Source organism: Oncorhynchus kisutch, linkage group LG5, assembly GCF_002021735.2.
Source record: "Oncorhynchus kisutch isolate 150728-3 linkage group LG5, Okis_V2, whole genome shotgun sequence".
Lineage (NCBI taxonomy): Eukaryota > Metazoa > Chordata > Actinopteri > Salmoniformes > Salmonidae > Oncorhynchus > Oncorhynchus kisutch.
Window position 1 is genome coordinate 38595452 of NC_034178.2, and position 19339 is coordinate 38614790.

At 41.9% G+C, this 19339-nt stretch overlaps 1 protein-coding gene across 18 annotated transcripts in view; it reads left to right on the forward strand.

Annotated features, from left to right (window-relative positions):
- Positions 1-19339, forward strand: part of LOC109891016 (calcium-dependent secretion activator 1) — a 181600-nt gene that overhangs the window by 147522 nt on the left and 14739 nt on the right. For 5 of the 18 annotated variants that reach the window (XM_031825017.1, XM_031825019.1, XM_031825020.1 and 2 more), the window contains 8 exons: positions 2062-2205; positions 5609-5764; positions 6103-6250; positions 7287-7301; positions 7676-7750; positions 7848-7931; positions 8347-8379; positions 9415-9522. In XM_031825017.1, the coding sequence (XP_031680877.1) occupies positions 2062-2205; positions 5609-5764; positions 6103-6250; positions 7287-7301; positions 7676-7750; positions 7848-7931; positions 8347-8379; positions 9415-9522 (763 nt within the window). The remainder of the gene's footprint in view (positions 1-2061; positions 2206-5608; positions 5765-6102; positions 6251-7286; positions 7302-7675; positions 7751-7847; positions 7932-8346; positions 8380-9414; positions 9523-19339) is intronic. The other 13 variants (XM_031825030.1, XM_031825018.1, XM_031825021.1 and 10 more) reach the window with 3 other exon arrangements.

Consider the following 19339-nt stretch of genomic DNA (forward strand, 5'->3'; position numbering starts at 1 on the left):
CCATGTCACTGCCTATGCTGTCACATACGCTAGAATGGCACATATACAAAGATGAGTTATTTATATATCTCTATGGTCTCTTAAATTTGTCCTGTTTTAAAAGGTCTGTAATGTGAAAAAGTACAATGTAAACAGTGAAATAGCTAACATTGTTAACAAAATGTTGAATAAGTGGGAAACACTTGTCACACCCTGACCTTAGTATTCTTTGTTTTCTTTGTTATTTTGGTTAGGTCAGGGTGTGACATGGGTGATGTATGTGTTTATGTCTTGTCTAGGTGTTTTGTATGTTTATGGGGGTGTTTTCCTATCCAGGTGTTTTTTGTACCTCTATGGTTGCCTAGATTGGTTCTCAATTAGAGGCAGCTGTCTATCGTTGTCTCTGATTGGGAACCATATTTAGGCAGCCATATTCTGTGGGTATTTTGTGGGTGATTGTTCCTGTTCCAGTGTTCCAGTGTTTAGTGTTCACGTTACGGGACTGTTTCGTCTTCGTTCCTTTTTGTCGGTTTGTTGTTATTGTTCGGTATTTAAGTATTCCCATTAAATATGGATTATCATCACGCTGCATCTTGGTCCTCTCTTTCACCCGAAGACAATCATTACAACACTAGCTAGCTTTACCACCTTGTGTTATTACGTTTTACTCACTAAAATAGTTATTGCTAGCTATCAGTCTGAAATGGGGAATTGAATTTGAATTCTTTGAATATGAATCTTTGTTAAATCTATTCAAGAAAAAATTACTGAAAAATGTCAATAGTAGGATTCATTGGCAATCGTTTTCTGTCCTAGCTAGCTAAAGTTACATATGGAAAATGTAAATAAAATACCATTCTGTATTGTGTTCGTATTCTTTTTGATAAGTGAGGCATGTTTATAAATGCCTTATAAATGCTTTATGAATGAAAAAGTACATTAACTGCATAAAATTCATACATAGACCTTTAATGTTGGTGTTATAGATCAGAGTGGCAAACTGAACAGGTAATTACCATGAAGTGCTTTGCTATAAATGATTTATGGGAAAATTGATTTGCCTTTCATGTGACTGCATAGCATTCATAACCTTCATGTGTGCATAATAGACTAGTATGACTAACTTAATTGTGATGTGGAGAAGGGCTGTTAATGAGTTACGGAAGAGTTATAGTATCAACTACAACATTTTATCCGTAAAATTTACCCGGAGGATTCAACCTCGTGGGGATCTTTATGCACCATTGACCTCAGTGAGAAGAAGAAGAAGGTAAGTCGTGTGGGAAATGGGGCTGGTACAGGCTATATATCAGCATCATTTTCTAAATGTTGTTTGGCATTTTGGCATATTCACTAACGCTGGTATGGCAGAAGCATTCTTTTGAGAACAGCCATAATGATGACACTAAACTGTCATTGTAATGATGCATCTATTAAGATAAATAAATATGAGCTCTTGCATAGCAGGACATGAATGCACTATAGATATGCTATGAATATATTTCATTAACCTTTAATAATGTTGTTGAGACCTGTTGTAAAGCGTTCATCAAATACTTAAATATGTGTACTAAATGTGTTGTGGATATGTAGTCAAAGTAAATCGTTACCAAATATATTAATTTGTACGAGCAAGATTATTTACTATCTATTGAATTCAAGTGTTTCCTATTGCAGCTAAGACCATATGTCTGAAAATGTTGTTGGAAACATTTTTCCTCTGTTTGGTATTCCCTAGTGTTCATATGGTATCCCTTGTATTAACGTCAAAGCTCTTTGCTGTCACCATATGTTGAGTTATCAATTGTTAACTATATTTAGTCATTGTTCTCTTCAATGCTGATAAGACACTCTTTACACATCATTTTTCAACATTAGATTTGTCTCTTCTATTCATTGCAACTATACCCTTACTTGTTTCAACTTAATAACGTCTATTTGTCTTGTAAATTTGCTCTGCCTCACCAATTGTTTTTCTTTTTCTTGGCATTGCTTCACTTTCCCTTTTAAAACACATCCATATTACCACTGTTATAGCACATCTGATTTATATTTGATTTGATGTCTGTTTCCTCTACACAGGAGCCTAACAAGTAATCTTCCTGATTTGAGTCTACCAAATGTCAAGCTCCAAATGCCCAAAGTACCAAATCTACCACCAGTTAGCCTTCTAACAATGCCTAGCTTTTCTACACCCAACTGGATGGCAGCTACATGTGACTCAGAGTGTGTATTGAGTCTCTGCTGGAGCCTGAAACATGAAAAATGCATGTGTGTTTTTGGCATGAACATGTCACATGTCCTCTGAAGTACTGGCTCAATTTCTGGAGATGTACAGGCAATATCCACCAATCCTAATTTAGATGGGGGCAGCTTTGACCTTGTTGATTTGACTTAGTTAGCTAATGGCAGCTACTCAACAATAGGCCACAATAAAACATTGACACATTTTACTGTAGTGCATTTGTAAAACCAACCATGCCTAACGTGCAGAAGTAGGAGAGCTTTGATCAGCCCTAGGGCTCCTGGTGCTTGTCTTTACTGAGCCTCTCAGATACGCCTACTTTAAAACATATCATGTTCACTCATTCACACCATGATAATGATCCCACTTTTATATTGACGGAATATGAAATTAAGTCCCATTTCATTAGTGATTCTGCCAGTTGTAAAACTCCATGTCTACCTGTTGGCTCTTAGCAGCCCTCCAGGGGGACCAAGGAGAGACACAGCATGCAGATAATTGCAAAGCTATGTTTAGATATGTTGATCAAAAGCACTTCTTCTGCACCTTGAGGTACACCTGACACATTACCAAAGTGAAACATTTTCAGCACCAGCTACTAAAAATGTGTGAAAGGAGAGAGAGAGATTAAATGAATACATTCGCTCCCAAAATGTAAAGGCACTGCTCTGTCAAAGATACAGTGCCTTGCGAAAGTATTCGGCCCCCTTGAACTTTGCGACCTTTTGCCACATTTCAGGCTTCAAACATAAAGATATACAACTGTATTTTTTTGTGAAGAATCAACAACAAGTGGGACACAATCATGAAGTGGAACGACATTTATTGGATATTTCAAACTTTTTTAACAAATCAAAAACTGAAAAATTGGGCATGCAAAATTATTCAGCAAATTTACTTTCAGTGCAGCAAACTCTCTCCAGAAGTTCAGTGAGGATCTCTGAATGATCCAATGTTGACCTAAATGACTAATGATAAATACAATCCACCTGTGTGTAATCAAGTCTCCGTATAAATGCACCTGCACTGTGATAGTCTCAGAGGTCCGTTAAAAGCGCAGAGAGCATCATGAAGAACAAGGAACACACCAGGCAGGTCCGAGATACTGTTGTGAAGAAGTTTAAAGCCGGATTTGGATACAAAAAGATTTCCCAAGCTTTAAACATCCCAAGGAGCACTGTGCAAGCGATAATATTGAAATGGAAGGAGTATCAGACCACTGCAAATCTACCAAGACCTGGCCGTCCCTCTAAACTTTCAGCTCATACAAGGAGAAGACTGATCAGAGATGCAGCCAAGAGGCCCATGATCACTCTGGATGAACTGCAGAGATCTACAGCTGAGGTGGGAGACTCTGTCCATAGGACAACAATCAGTCGTATATTGCACAAATCTGGCCTTTATGGAAGAGTGGCAAGAAGAAAGCCATTTCTTAAAGATATCCATAAAAAGTGTCGTTTAAAGTTTGCCACAAGCCACCTGGGAGACACACCAAACATGTGGAAGAAGGTGCTCTGGTCAGATGAAACCAAAATTGAACTTTTTGGCAACAATGCAAAACATTATGTTTGGCGTAAAAGCAACACAGCTCATCACCCTGAACACCATCCCCACTGTCAAACATGGTGGTGGCAGCATCATGGTTTGGGCCTGCTTTTCTTCAGCAGGGACAGGGAAGATGGTTAAAATTGATGGGAAGATGGATGGAGCCAAATACAGGACCATTCTGGAAGAAAACCTGATGGAGTCTGCAAAAGACCTGAGACTGGGACGGAGATTTGTCTTCCAACAAGACAATGATCCAAAACATAAAGCAAAATCTACAATGGAATGGTTCAAAAATATCCAGGTGTTAGAATGGCCAAGTCAAAGTCCAGACCTGAATCCAATCGAGAATCTGTGGAAAGAACTGAAAACTGCTGTTCACAAATGCTCTCCATCCAACCTCACTGAGCTCGAGCTATTTTGCAAGGAGGAATGGGAAAAAAATTCAGTCTCTCGATGTGCAAAACTGATAGACATACCCCAAGCGACTTACAGCTGTAATCGCAGCAAAAGGTGGCGCTACAAAGTATTAACTTAAGGGGGCTGAATAATTTTGCACGCCCAATTTTTCAGTTTTTGATTTGTTAAAAAAGTTTGAAATATCCAATAAATGTCATTCCACTTCATGATTGTGTCCTACTTGTTGTTGATTCTTCATAAAAAAATACAGTTTTATATCTTTATGTTTGAAGCCTGAAATGTGGCCAAAGGTCGCAAAGTTCAAGGGGGCTGAATACTTTCGCAAGGCACTGTAGGCCTGAACTAAAAGCAGGTTTGGTATCTTGTAAATAATCCATAAAGACTAAGCCAATCTCACCCCACAAAATAAAACTCAAACACAGCCTTGACACAACCACATTGTTGATAATTAGGAAGAAACAGGCTCAGCCTATTCTAAAATATGTCGTAAAACAGTGTTCTTATTGTTCTACCTGCAGCCATGTTCATGCCAAGGCCCTAGCATGGGGAGTGGGGTTAGAGTAGGCAGTGTTTCAAAATGGAGAACCATCAATGGCTTTTCATTTTCCTCCTACTGCATGTGTTTGAACTGAAGGGTGGAAAGACACAAATGACATTTTAAGCTGATTGGAAAACACCAAGAATGGGAAATGCTAAATTACACATCATTATTAAATGAGGCCCTACCCAAGCTAGTGTTTAAAAGTATTTAATTTGTGTCTTTCCATCACATGTATCTGTTCTCCAGTCTGCCACAGTGTGCTAGGGAGGATAAGTCCCTGTTTACCCTGTGTTGGAGCTCTTACCTGTGGGCACTAGTTGTGAGGAGGCCCCTGCGTGTCTGGAGAGACCTGTGTGGCTGGAGAGATCTGCTCTCTCTTTCTACAGGGTTTGGGGGAAGGGGACAGGGAATGGGAGTGGGATACAGTCTCCATCACCGCATCAGAAAGCAACCCCACCCTTCCCTGTGTGTTTTCCCAGAGTGCACTAACTAACTGACCAACCTGCAGTGTGCATGGACCCCTACTCTTTCCCTGGTTTTGATAACTACTCAACTCTGAGGTTATTAATTGGTCAAAGACATACTCATGTCTGTTTATTTTTACCATACACTGATTGGGACCTTGATGAACACAATTCATAGAACCTCATTGGCCAGGAATAGATCAAAGATATAGTATCTTCCATTCAAAATATTTTAGAACCAATCGGTAAATGGTGAAAATAACCCAAACAAATGGAATCCTGAGACCTAGATTTGCCCATCCTCTCTGATCCTTCATGTAGTCCTCTACCCCCCATGTGTTCTCCTGTAACAGTGCTCTAACGTTTAACCTCTTAGCTGTGACCCCTGACCTGTGCCCCGTTCTTCCTGCCCAGTAATGGCTCGGGGACATCCGAGGATCTGTTCTGGAAGCTGGATGCGCTGCAGACCTTCATCAGAGATCTGCACTGGCCTGAGGAGGAGTTTGGCAAACACCTGGAGAGCAGGCTCAAACTCATGTCCAGCGACATGATTGAGTCCTGCGTCAAACGGTGAGAGAACGCTCCTGAATGGGACCCTTGCACTTGCTTACACACAATTACACACATACACATACACATACACATATACCACTAACCTTGTGGGGACACAATTCAATCCCATTCAAAATCCTATTTTCCCTAACCCTTAACCTTAACCCAAAAACCTAACCTTAACTCTAAACCTAACCCTAGCTCCTAACCCTAACACTAGACCTAATTCTAACCCTAATTCTAACCTTAAACCTTCTAGAAATAGCAAGTATAGATTAAAACATTACACACACAGACATTGTAGGTCCGTGTATAGTGCTCCACAACCTCTCTCCTTTCTCTGTCCCTGTCTCCAGAACGAGGGTGGCCTTTGAGGCCAAGCTCCAGAAGAGCAGTCGGACCACAGACCTCCGTGTGCCTCAGTCCATCTGCACCATGTTCAACGTGATGGTGGATGCCAAGGCCCAGTCAGCCAAGCTGTGTGCCATGGAGCTGGGACAGGAGGTAGAGGATTCCTTCATCCCTATAGTCTTTAACCAGTCTTATACCAGACGTCAGATACCAGTCTTAGATCAGACATCAGAAACCAGTCTTAGATCAGACATCAGATACCAATCTTATATATCAGACATCAGATACCAGTCTTATATCAGACATCAGATACCAGTCTTATATCAGGCATCAGATACCAGTCTTAGATCAGACATCAGATACCAATCTTATATATCGGACATCAGAGACCAGTCTTATATCAGACATCAGATACCAGTCTTATATCAGACATCAGATACCAGTCTTATATCAGGCATCAGATACCAGTCTTAGATCAGACATCAGATACCAGTCTTATATCAGACATCAGATACCAGTCTTATATCAGACATCAGATACCAGTCTTATATCAGACATCAGATACCAGTCTTATATCAGACATCGGATACCAGTCTTATATCAGACATCAGATACCAGTCTTATATCAGACATCAGATACCAGTCCACCTCCATCTGCACAGCCTCAGACCAACACAGTTTCCACCTATTATATTCTAGATGTAATATAACGTAAATCATTCTATTGATGTCTAATAGTGATTTCAATGATTTCTCTTTCACTCACTGATTTATATGCTATATCACTGAGAATGTTGCACTGGATATACAGATCAGTATCCACCCTGGAGCAGTACCAATGCACTTTGGGAAAATCATTTTGTGCTCACCAGCTGTGTGTTAGATGTGTATTCTCTTAAAATTGCATGGATTCAGGAGCTCCAGGTCAATTAGAATCAGCATTTCTATGCTTCCATTTCTTTCTATTTGCTTATATTATGTAATGCTATGCTTATACAATACATGTTGTAAAGTAGTACATTCCGTATACTGTATGTATTTCTGTCAAGGTTTTCACTGACATTATTTTCAATGGCACTTACTGTGATTGCCGTCTCCTGATTTAGCTTTTGCTTGAATATGTGCTTTTGCTGTAGTCGTTTGCTTTTTCACGATCATCTTTTCATTTCTTTTCTCTATCTTGTGAAAGTTTGTTAGAGATTGGGTAAGTGTGGCTAACAATTCAATTGAAATCTCACTCCCAGTTCCCAAATGTATAATTAGCCGTCAATGCAGTGTTCCCCAGTCTTCCAACACTTGAAATGTTTTGATTTCATTAGCATGTGTGTAGATGGTACTGAATATACATGGGGTAGATTTGACAGTTCTCATCGCTGCACAATCTAGAGACCGATACCAATTATCAGCGCAGAATTAATTAGTCTGAGGTCTTTTACATGGCTCACGTGAAGACAAAAGAATGCTGTCATACTACTGATTAGCATATTGGCCTACTGTGAGACCTGGTAGCAACAAACAGAAGGGAAGGGAGGGACGCTGGATTTGGACGTCGTGACTAACATGTCTCTCTCCTGACAGAGACAGTACCATTCCCAAATCGACGCTCTCATAGAGGAGACTGTGAAGGAGATGATCACCTTACTGGTAGCAAAGGTGGTGTTGCTGTCTTACTCACATCTGAAAGTGATATTAAATGAATGTTGTTTTTAATGTGTTGGACTTGCCAGTAACATAACTCCCTGTCTGTCAGTTTGTGGTCATTCTAGAGAGTGTCCTAGCCAAACTGTCCAGATACGACGAGGGCACTCTCTTCTCCTCCTTCCTCTCTTTCACAGTAAGAACGCACTCCTTCTCTCGTTCCCCTCTTTCTCATCGTACACTGCATACAGAACTGGACCCTGATCTTGAAATGATTTTAATCATCATAGGGTAGGATTAGTCTTGTTCAAATATTGTACCTTTAGCAAACATATGTTCAGAGAATGCACAGCTCTCTGCCTCAATTTGCTCATGATAATACTCCCAATGCATGAAAAGGGATTTTAGTAGTTTCCTGAACATTGTAATAGAATTCTACATTTTTTTTGAGTGAACTGTGTTATTACATTTCCTGGCATGACTCACTTAAGCATATTGCTGTCACACACTGAAGCTACACTCACAGTATACCGTTTTTGCAATGAAAAGAATTGGCACAGTTGGAATCTCAAATCTTTCCTTCTAACCTAAACTCTCTGTCTCATTTCAAGGTGAAAGCTGCATCAAAGTATGTGGATGTACCTGTAAGTGGGAGAAGAGCGTTATTATCAGTGTTTTTCTTGTCCCAGTCCAAGTGTGCGTGTGTACGTGTTTGTGTGTGTGTCATTCCATCTTCCCTGATATGGATCTGGGCAAAAACAGCCAGCTAGGCATGTCATTGTGAGTATCTCTGTTGTGTTGTGTAACAAAAACTCACAAAAGCTCAACACGTCACTTTTTAAATGTATGCCTTTGTCGGTCCATCTGTGATTGGGCCTCTTATGTCCGCAGGGCCAGAGCCCTAGTTTCTGCATGGTAATTGTTTGCTTAAAGCACAAAATGAAATTACACTGCAGAAACATACTAATTTGCACCCTTTGGAACCACTCAGGGATGTGTTAACTAAGTTCAGTTTACAGCGGGTAATACAAATTCATATGACCTCGTCCGCTGGCACAAAGGATGTGTTTCATATACCGGGGGAAGAGGCGCGAGGGGGAAATACACACACATAAACCCACACACACACACACACACACACAAATTGAGTGTCTTATTTGCAAACGCATTGTCCTGTTTGAATATTTGAGATGGCATGAGAAATGGCAGCCCTCCTAACAGTCTGTTCAGCAGCCTGATCACGTGTTCCTGGTTCTTCTGTTCACTTTGCACGTGCCCAGACTGTGACAGATGATTCTGGGCCAAGTACATATCTCTAATAGGAAGTTCAGTGAAAAGACAGCCATAGCCCAGGGTCTATATGCACTGCAAATGAAACACCTCTCCAGAGATGTCAACTGTACATTTTAATACTTTTTTTTTCTGAGTTGAAAATGACAATTTGATAACACTTTGGGTTGAATGTTTATTTTAATACCTGTCAGTTTTTCATATGCATGTCTTAGAGTTTGACATGACATAACAGTTGATAATAACTTATGTCACTTTGCTGGTCTCCATCATGTTTATTATGAGGTAAACAGGTTTCGGTGCCTTGGTGAGACAATTAGTTTTTTGGGGGCTAATTACTCTTTCCCTCTTGTTCTCAACTCTCTCTCTCTCTCTCTCATGTTCTGCAGAAGCCTGGGATGGACATTGCAGACGGTTACGTGACCTTTGTGCGCCATTCTCAGGACATGCTGCGGGATAAGGTCAATGAGGAGGTGTATGTAGAAAGGTTATTTGCCGTAAGTAACCAATGCCGTCTCCTCCCTTACAGGGGGAGGCTCTCCAAGATGTGATAAAACAGTTGGTTCAGAGGGATAAGTCTCATTTTGAACAGCTCTCTGGCTTTTCTTCCACAGCTGTACAAGTAGCTCTTTCTCTCCTTCTCTCTGTTTCTACCCCTTGCTTTACTTCGAACTCTTCCCTCCATACTGAATACACTGTGCTCTAGCCTGTGTCTTTTCTACTGAAGTGTTCTGCATCTTCTGTTTATCTCTTGTTTGAGAAGTGCAAAATCTTGAGGAGGATTATCTTAAGCAGTGTTCTCTCTCTGCGAGTCAGCAAACAGGGGTTCATCAATTAAAGTCCACACAATAGAATGGCCTCCTATAAGATGACTTAATACCGTCTTTACAAGTCCCCAGTCTAAATTCTGTCTTCAGTTAGAATACATTGTGTTCTTCCATTAATTGATCTGTAGCAACATTAATAATCAGATCAAAAGGTTATGGTTAGTAGGTCGGCTTATGCTGACCAGTTTCCCCCACACATTGCTGACCCGTCCCCCACACACTGCTGACCCATTTCCCCACACACTGCTGACCTGTCCCCCACACACTGCTGACCCGTCCCCCACACACTGCTGACCCGTCCCCCACACACTGCTGACCCGTCCACCCACAAACTGCTGACCCGTCCCCCACACACTGCTGACCCGTCCCCCACACACTGCTGACCCGTCCCCCACACACTGCTGACCCGTCCCCCACACACTGCTGACCCGTCCCCAACACACTGCTGACCCGTCCCCCACACACTGCTGATCCGTTTCCCCACACACTGCTGACCCGTTTCCCCACACACTGCTGACCCGTTTCCCCACACACTGCTGACCCGTCCCCCACACACTGCTGACCCGTCCACCCACACACTGCTGACCCGTCCCCCCACACACTGCTGACCCGTCCACCCACACACTGCTGACCCGTCCACCCACACACTGCTGACCCGTCCACCCACACACTGTTGACCCGTCCACCCACACACTGCTGACCCGTCCACCCACACACTGCTGACCCGTCCACCCACACACTGCTGACCCGTCCCCCCACACACTGCTGACCCGTCCCCCACACACTGCTGACCCGTCCACCCACACACTGCTGACCCGTCCACCCACACACTGCTGACCCGTCCACCCACACACTGTTGACCCGTTCCCCACACACTGCTGACCCGTCCCCCACACACTGCTGACCCGTCCACCCACACACTGCTGACCCGTCCACCCACACACTGCTGACCCGTCCACCCACACACTGTTGACCCGTTCCCCACACTGCTGACCCGTCCCCCACATACTGCTGACCCGTTCCCCACACACTGCTGACCCGTCCCCCACACACTGCTGACCCGTTCCCCACACACTGCTGACCCGTTCCCCACACACTGCTGACCCGTTCCCCACACACTGCTGACCCGTCCCCCACATTGGACTATATACAAGACATTTGGAACTGTCCCATTTTGACAATGAGGGCTTCCTCCAACGAAATCTTCCTCTTAGGAACGACAAACAGAAAGGAGGGCCTCTGACCCAGGGCTTATTGTAATGAGGGCTTAGGAAGGATGGGGAGAAAGAAAGAAAGAACGGAAGAAAGGGAAAGAGAGAAATATAATGAGTTTGTATTTGAGAGTGAATAAAGTGGGGGGGGGGAATGAGAAAAGAGAACACTGTCTTAAGGAATAGCCCGAAACCTGGTTATCTAAATAATCCTCTGATGCATGTTGACCAATTTGTCCACTACTCTTTTTGGGGTGAGAGCCTCAGATTGCATTTGTGTGCGTGTGAGGGTGGGTGTTATATGCGTGTGTGTGTGTGGCTTCCCCTAAGGCCTGCTGGCATGACCTGCCTTCTATCTTATCAGTCTTCTCTGAATGAAAGTGTCTCTTCTCCATGTTTGTTTCTCTTGCTGCTTTGACCTGCTGTTTGGCTTGTATCGTCTTCTCTCAGAAGAGCATTTCTTTTCTGATTATAGCAGAGGCCTCTCTCTCTACATATATGTCACTCTCTATCTGTTCTCCCTCTGGCAGTACTGTGGCGTATGAAGGTGTCTTGCTGCGCTGTAGGACTCCTCTATGTTGTCCTTTTCTTGTCGCTCTGCTCAATATGACCAAGGCGTGATGCTGCTGTTTCTATGCGTTCATGCTCAGGGATCAAAAAGCATAAAAACGCCCTTGGTTCACTTGGTTTTATGTGTATTTTCCCTTTCCTTCCATCTCTTTCTTTTTCTCACTTGAACCACAATGCCTTTCAACATTTCTTTTAGCTTTACTTTGCAAACACTTTCCCACCTAGCTATATATTTTGAAATGGAACTTATCTCTCATGTCAGATTGTTTTAACACATTATGTCCAGTGGCATGATTCAGAGTCAAATAATCTTTCTGTGTACATCTACTAGCAAGGCCCATCTCCCTCGAGATTCACCCCATAATTTTTTTTTTTAAAGCTTACAGCACCTGGTATTCCCAGGTGGTCTCCCGTCCAAGTACTACCAGGCCTGACCCTGCTTAGCTACCAAGATCAGACATCTTCAGGGTGGTCTGGTCACAAGCCTATTTTCTTTTGCCCATTTTATCCCCGAATTATGACCTTGGCTCATCACTGCAACTCCCAAATGGGCTCGAGAGAGGCAAAGGTCGAGTCATGCATCCTCCGAAACATGACCCGTCTGGCCGTGCTACTTCTTATTACACTGCTCACTTAACCCGGAAGTAAGCCACACCAATGTGTCAGAGGAAACACAGTTCGACTGACAACCAAGTCAGCTTGCATGCGACCGGCCCTGCCACAAGGAGTCACTAGAGTGTGGTGAGCCATGGAAAGCACCCTGGCTAAACACTCCCCTATCCCGGAAGGCGCTGGGCCCATTGTACACCGTCATATGGGGCTGCCGATCACAGCCGGCTGTGACACAGCCTGGGATCGAACCCCAGTCTGTAGGGACGCCTTAGCACTGCGATGTAGTAATTGTGACGGCTGCGCCACTCAGGGACACATTTTGACAGCACAAGAGTGCAGGGATGTTGCCAAAACAGACACTATCGTTTGAATTACTCTACATAGCTCTTAAAATGCTTTAATACTTTGAGTATTAGTCGGTTTTTGCAACATCTCCACATTGTTAAGCTGTCAAAATTGTGCCCAAATGTTGATGCTCCCCCAAACGACATAGTCTAGGAACATATTACTTCAGCCTTACTGCTTCTTAGACATAAATGTCTGCCTTCACCGACACCCCCGATAACACTTTATAGAAAGGACTATAGAACATGGGGATCATACCACTTTTAAACAGAGAGGGGGAGGGGGCATCTGTTCTGTAAAAATAAGGATGGGGATTGTTTGTTTTGTTCTTTTATTTCCAGGGATAATCATTTATTCTATAACTAATTCTAAAGTAGCACGTGCTGTTGTCTGTAAACAAAATATGCATCCTGCCAGACATAACCAAAGGCCCAATACAGCCGTTTTAATATCAATATAAAATAATTTCTGGGTAACAATTAAGAATTTTACTCTAATCGATTTATGTTAGAATGGGCAAAGAAATTTGCAAAAAAACAAATTCTCAAGCAAGAATTTTGCCCGGACTGTCTGGGAGGGGAAAACTGAAAAATAGCTGTTATTGGCAGAGAGGTTTGGAACTATATTTGTTGTTGGTCTATTAACCAATTTACACCATGGAAAGCGTAAACTTGCTCCCGTGCAAACCTGCTGATTAGAAGGTCCTGTGTAGATTGCATATTCAACCAGCAACTATCAGCAAATAACACTAATCAAATAGTTTTATCAGCTGTACAATATGATGCAAAACACAGGAAAACGGAATTTTGACTAAACTAGACCTTTAAGATTTCATGTGTTTTTTTTGGGGGGGGGGATAAATTATAACATAATTATTAGGTATTCATGAAGTTATTACCATTTCAACCATGTTATTTCTAAGACAAAAAACAGGTGAACAGCCAATATTGAAGTTAAGTGTAATCAAAATATATTTATCTTGGATAAATACTTTTTTGCTGGGATATTTTTATTTTCAAGAAATAAAACAAAAATGCTACCCAAATCAAATCAAATCAAATACCCATCCATGATATCCACTTAAACATAATATGAAATTGATTTGCATTTCAGGTGTTTTGATGTCATCCCATAATAGATTATCAGAAGGCAAGATTTAAATCCTGTACTATTGTATCATAATATAAAACAAATTAAGAGATTGAGATGCTGACCTTGAAAATAACATTATTATTCTCTGTACTGCTGATCATGAGGCGATTACTTTTCAAATCACACAATGCCTCTATAAATGAATATCCCTCATGTACATTTTACAAAATTCTCTCTTCTGTCTTTTGATCTCCCTTTGACCTGCAATGATTTACGTCCCACGTTGAGTTGGTACATTTGGTGCCCGTTTAGAATAGATGATTTAGATGGAGCCAAAAGACCAATCAGATGCGTGGAGAGAGTGTCTTAGCCCTATAAAGGTTAAGGTCAGATTTAGTGGTATGGGTGTGGCCTGAACCCTTCCTAAGACTCCATTCTAATACCCACCCTCAGCCTTAGACCTGAGCAACTGCTCTGAGGAGTAACGACATAAGACGTTCCTCTAAGGAAAATGTCTGTTTTCAATTGTTTCTCCTACCCTAATCCCTTGGGTCCTGATGACATTTGGTCAAGGGTTTAAATGTAATTGTGCATGTGTGTGTGTTTTGGAGCCAGTTGATCTGGAAGCATACCTTATGTCCCCTCAGGGTTAATTAGGGTGGAGACATGGATTTCTTCAAGACGTCAGTAGATGTCATATCAGACACAATAAGGATATGGTTCACTTCATTTAAATACATGTCAGAAGCACTGACTTTAGCCTGGGATGCCGTTTGACATCAGACTGACCATATGGGCATAAGTTAATATGTTCGGAAAACAACAACACCCAAGAAATGAATTATGATTGGAGACATATTAGAAAGTGAATAAGGCCTATGTTGTGACCGATTGGATAGCAGGGGGGGGGGGGGGGGGGGCTGGTAAACCATAACATCAGTAACAACAGCTCTATAGCTCTGTGCCAATGTCAAGAGGGTAAAACAACAACAACAAAAATCTGAATTGTTATTGCAATCAGTGAGAAGAAAAATACTATTTGATTCAGGCCATTGTTACATGCCATGATCCTCACCATGAATCCAATCATTCTATGATCTCTTTAATAATACATTTTTGTTTGTGAAAATTGAGGCTCGGACAGGTGTACTGGATGTGTGTGTTTGTGCGTCTGTGTATGTGTGTGTGTATGTCTGTATGTGTGTGTTTTTGTGTTTGGGGAGAGTGATGCGGGTATTATTCAACAGTAATGATTAATCTTACAGGACTGTTCTCAAAGTACAGATGGCTTTTGTGATGTGCTATAGGTTTTACAGAGGAGCAATTTTTTTTTTCAAAGCTGCCTAAGCGGCACCAAATTGTATACAGTGCTAAAGAGATGAAACTCGCAGTCAGATGGCTAAGTTTGTTAAGTTCAGGGGCAGGGAAAGGGTGGGAGCTGGATGGGAGTGAGCGAGTGTGTGGGGGAGAGGAACAAATAATTTGTTTTCTTCACCCCATATCCCCTCCTCCTCTCTGGTAGTTCTTGAAAGAACAGCTGAAGAGAAGAGGATTAAAACAGCTGTGCTTAACGCTCATCGACTTAATGCGGCTGGCCCAGAGATCTGTGATTAAAACAGCCATCTCTTTAGTCAAGGCCAAATCCAGCGCTGCACTGATATGCTAGCTGCCTGGTGTGGGCCTCCAGCCTCCAGTGCATTCTGGGAGATTTTGGGAGGCATGGTGCCCGGCCGGCACTGGGTTCAGTTGTTCCCTGGCCAACCACAGATACACGGATTACACGGGTCAATTATAGACTTAATCTGCCTCCTGGGGATTAGGGCCCAGCTCATTGATTGATTTGAAGTATTTCCGTTGACCTTGGTAGTTATCAGATCTGCTAGATTGCACTTTATGACGAAGTTAAAATGCTTTAATCGCCACGCAGGGAACTGGTTCACGACTGCCAAGGGCAATGGAGGGGAGAGCAGGAGGGGTTTGGTTCGATTGAGATTGCGCTGCTGCTGTTACTGTTGATGTTGCTGCTGGCTTGTGCTTGTGGTGATGATGAGGAGGAGGATAACTGACAGACCTGCTGCAATACCACTTCACTGTCCTAGACACTTTACCACTTTTTCAGGATCCTGTCGCCAAGCGCAGAGCCAAGTGAACAGTTTAATCAATTTGAGCTTCTTGTGCAGCACGCAAAATTAACTGCCAGGGCGGGTCAGGCAGACGGAGAGGAGAGCCAGGGTGGGTCAGGCAGACGGAGAGGAGAGCCAGGGTGGGTCAGGCAGACGGAGAGGAGAGCCAGGGTGGGTCAGGCAGACGGAGAGGAGAGCCAGGGTGGGTCAGGCAGACGGAGAGGAGAGCCAGATAAACAAGCTAAAGGACAGAAACGAGAGAATGTAGGATTGAAGGCTCTAGTTAGACCAAGAGTGATGACCCTGCTTTGTTTCTTTGTTGAGGAGATTACAGACAACATACCAGGGTAGTTACAAAGAGCACAGGAGTTAAATCATCAACATGTATTGATCACATCTTTACTAATGCTGCAGATATTTGCTTTAAAGTGGTAATATGTAGGATAGGATGTAGTGATCACAATATAATAGCCATATCTAGGAAAACCAAAGGTCCAAAGGCTGGGCCTGATATAGTGTATTTGCTGGTCTGTGGTGTGTAATGAGGAGCAACCAGACGCTGCACTTGACACATTTATGAAACTACTTATTCCAGTTACTAATAAGCACACACCCATTAAGAGAATGACTGTAAAAACTGTTAAATCCCCTTGGATTGATGAGGAATTGAAAAATGGTATGGTTGAGAGGGATGAGGTAAAAGGTATGGCAATTAAGTCTGGCAGCCCAACTGATTGGCAAACATACTGCAAATTAAGAAATCATGTGACTAAACTAAATAAAAAATAAACTACACTATGAAACAATGATACATTATATAAAGAATGACAGTAAAAAGCTTTGAGGCACCTCAAATGAAATTTTGGGTGAAAAGGCCAACTCGGCTCCTTCATTCAATGAATCAGATGGCTCATTCATCACAAAGCCCACTGATATAGCAAACTTAGGAATGACATGCCAGCAACAAATGCTGACACTACACATCCAAGTATATCGGACCAAATTATGAAAGACAAGAATTGTACTTCTGAATTCCGTAAAGTCAGTGTGGAAGAAAAATATTGTTGTTGTCTATCAACAATGACAAGCCACCGCGGTCTGACAATCTGGATGGAAAATTACTGAGGAGAATAGCAGATAATATTGCCACTCCTATTTGCCACATCTTCAATTTAAGCCTACTAGAGAGCGTGTGCCCTCATGCCTGGAGGGAAGCTAAAGTCATTCCCCTACCCAAGAATAGTAAAGCTCCCTTCACTGCCTCAAATAGCCGACCAATCAGACTGTTACCAACCCTTAGTAAACATCTGGGAAAAAATGTGTTTCACCAGGTACAAGGCAGTAAACAAATTGACAGCATAATTTCAGCATGCTTATAGGGAAGGACACTCAACAAGCACAGCACTTACACAAATGACTGATGATTGGCTGAGAGAAATTGGTTGATAAAATGATGGTGAGGGCTGTCTTGTTAGACTTCAGTGCAGCTTTTGACTTTATCAATCATAGTCTGCTGCTGGAAAAACGTATGCGTTATGACTTTACACCCCCTGATATAATGTGGATAAAGAGTTACTTGTCTAACAGAACACAGAGGGTGTTCTTTAATGGATGCCACTCAAATATAATCCAGTTAGAATCAGGAATTCCCCAGTGTAGCTTTTTAGGCCCCTTGCTTTTTAAAATGTTTACTAACGACATGCCACTGACTTTGAGTAAAGTCAGAGTGTCTATGTATGTAGATGACTCAACACTATACACGTCAGCTGCTACAGCGACTGAAATGACTGCAACACTCAACAAAGAGCTACAGTTAGTTTCAGAGTGGGTGGCAAGGATTAAGTTAGCCCTAAATACTTCTAAAACTAAAAGCATTGTATTTGGAACAAAATACTCACTAAACCCAAAACCTCAACTAATTCTTGAAATAAATCATGTGGAAATTGAGCAAGTTGAGATGACTAAACTGCTTGGAATAGCCCTAGATTGTAAACTGTCATGGTCAAAACATATTGATGCAGTAGTAGCTAAGATGGAGAGAAGTCTGTCTATATTAAAGCGATGCTCTTCCTTCTTAACCACCACACTATCAATAAGGCAAGTCCTACAGGCCCTAGTTGTAGAGAGAGAGAGCTAATATTAATAATATGCATGGCTATCTCTCCTGGCTGAAAATGGAGGAGAGATTGACTTCATCACTACTTCTATTCATGAGAGGTATTGAACTGACATGTTGAATGCACCGAGCTGTCTGTCTAAACTACTGGCACACAGCTCGGACACCCATGCATACCCCACAAGACATGCCACAAGAGGTCTCTTCACAGTCCCCAATTCCAGAACAGACTATAGGAGGCACACAGTACTACATAGAGCCGTTGACTACATGGAACTCTATTCCACATCAAGTAACTCATGCCAGCAGTAAAATTAGATTTGAAAAACAGATAAAAAAACACCTTATGGAACAGCAGGGACTGTGAAGCAACACAAACATTGGCACAGACACACACACACACTATACATACACATGGATTTAGTACTGTAGATATGTGATAGAGGTGGACTAGGGGCCTGAGGGCACACAGTGTGTTGTGAAATCTGTGAATGTATTGTAATGTTTTTAAAATTGTATAAAATGCCTTAATTTTGCTGCAGAATAAATACAAATACAAACGTTCAATGTTAGCTATACATTGTATTTTAGTTTTTGTACTCTATATATTTGTTTAACTTTTTTTATAATGCAATGAATGTATAGTATAATTTCTTGGGACAGACATGCGTGTGTTTCTAGTTACACTAGGGTGTGAAAAGAAAGCACATGTTTTGGTTGTTGTTTCTGTTGTTTACCAGTCAGCGTTTCATTTTGGGGATTTAGTTTTTCACTTTTACTGTGAAAAAATACATAATGTAGAATGAAATACTGTATTTGCCCTATTGAATACTATACAATATTCATGGGGGGGGGGGGGGGGGGGGGGGGTTGTGTTGTTGATCTTCCTTTATCAATTGGATTAACTTCATATCAAATTACATTTACAAAAAGAGAAGCAAACATGTTTACTATTTAAACAAAAGCGTCATTGACTCTGGGAAAATCTACGTAGTCACAAATATGGTTGAAGAAATGTTTTTAGGAGGATGAGGACGTGTTAACATAATGCATGCCAGTCTTAGATATATTGTGTATGAATCCAATAGCACGAGTAAGATGCATTTGTCCCATGTAAAGCCATGATACATCTCATTTTGAACGCAATGCTTATTGTTTTTCATGCCAGTTAATAATCTCTTTATGTCGATATAAACCAATGGTGAAAAGAGGCTTTGGAATGGATAATGAAGAATCTGGATGATAGAAGGCCAGAATAAAATAAGACTAAGGATAACAAACAGGTAGTAAATAGACTCAATGCAACTGTTGAAAACAGGTCAGAAGGTTTCGCTTCCTGTTAATGACGTCTGTAAGCAGCTTAGACTCTTTATAATTACTGAGGGAGCATTTTGTTTCCCCACATCCATCCATCCATC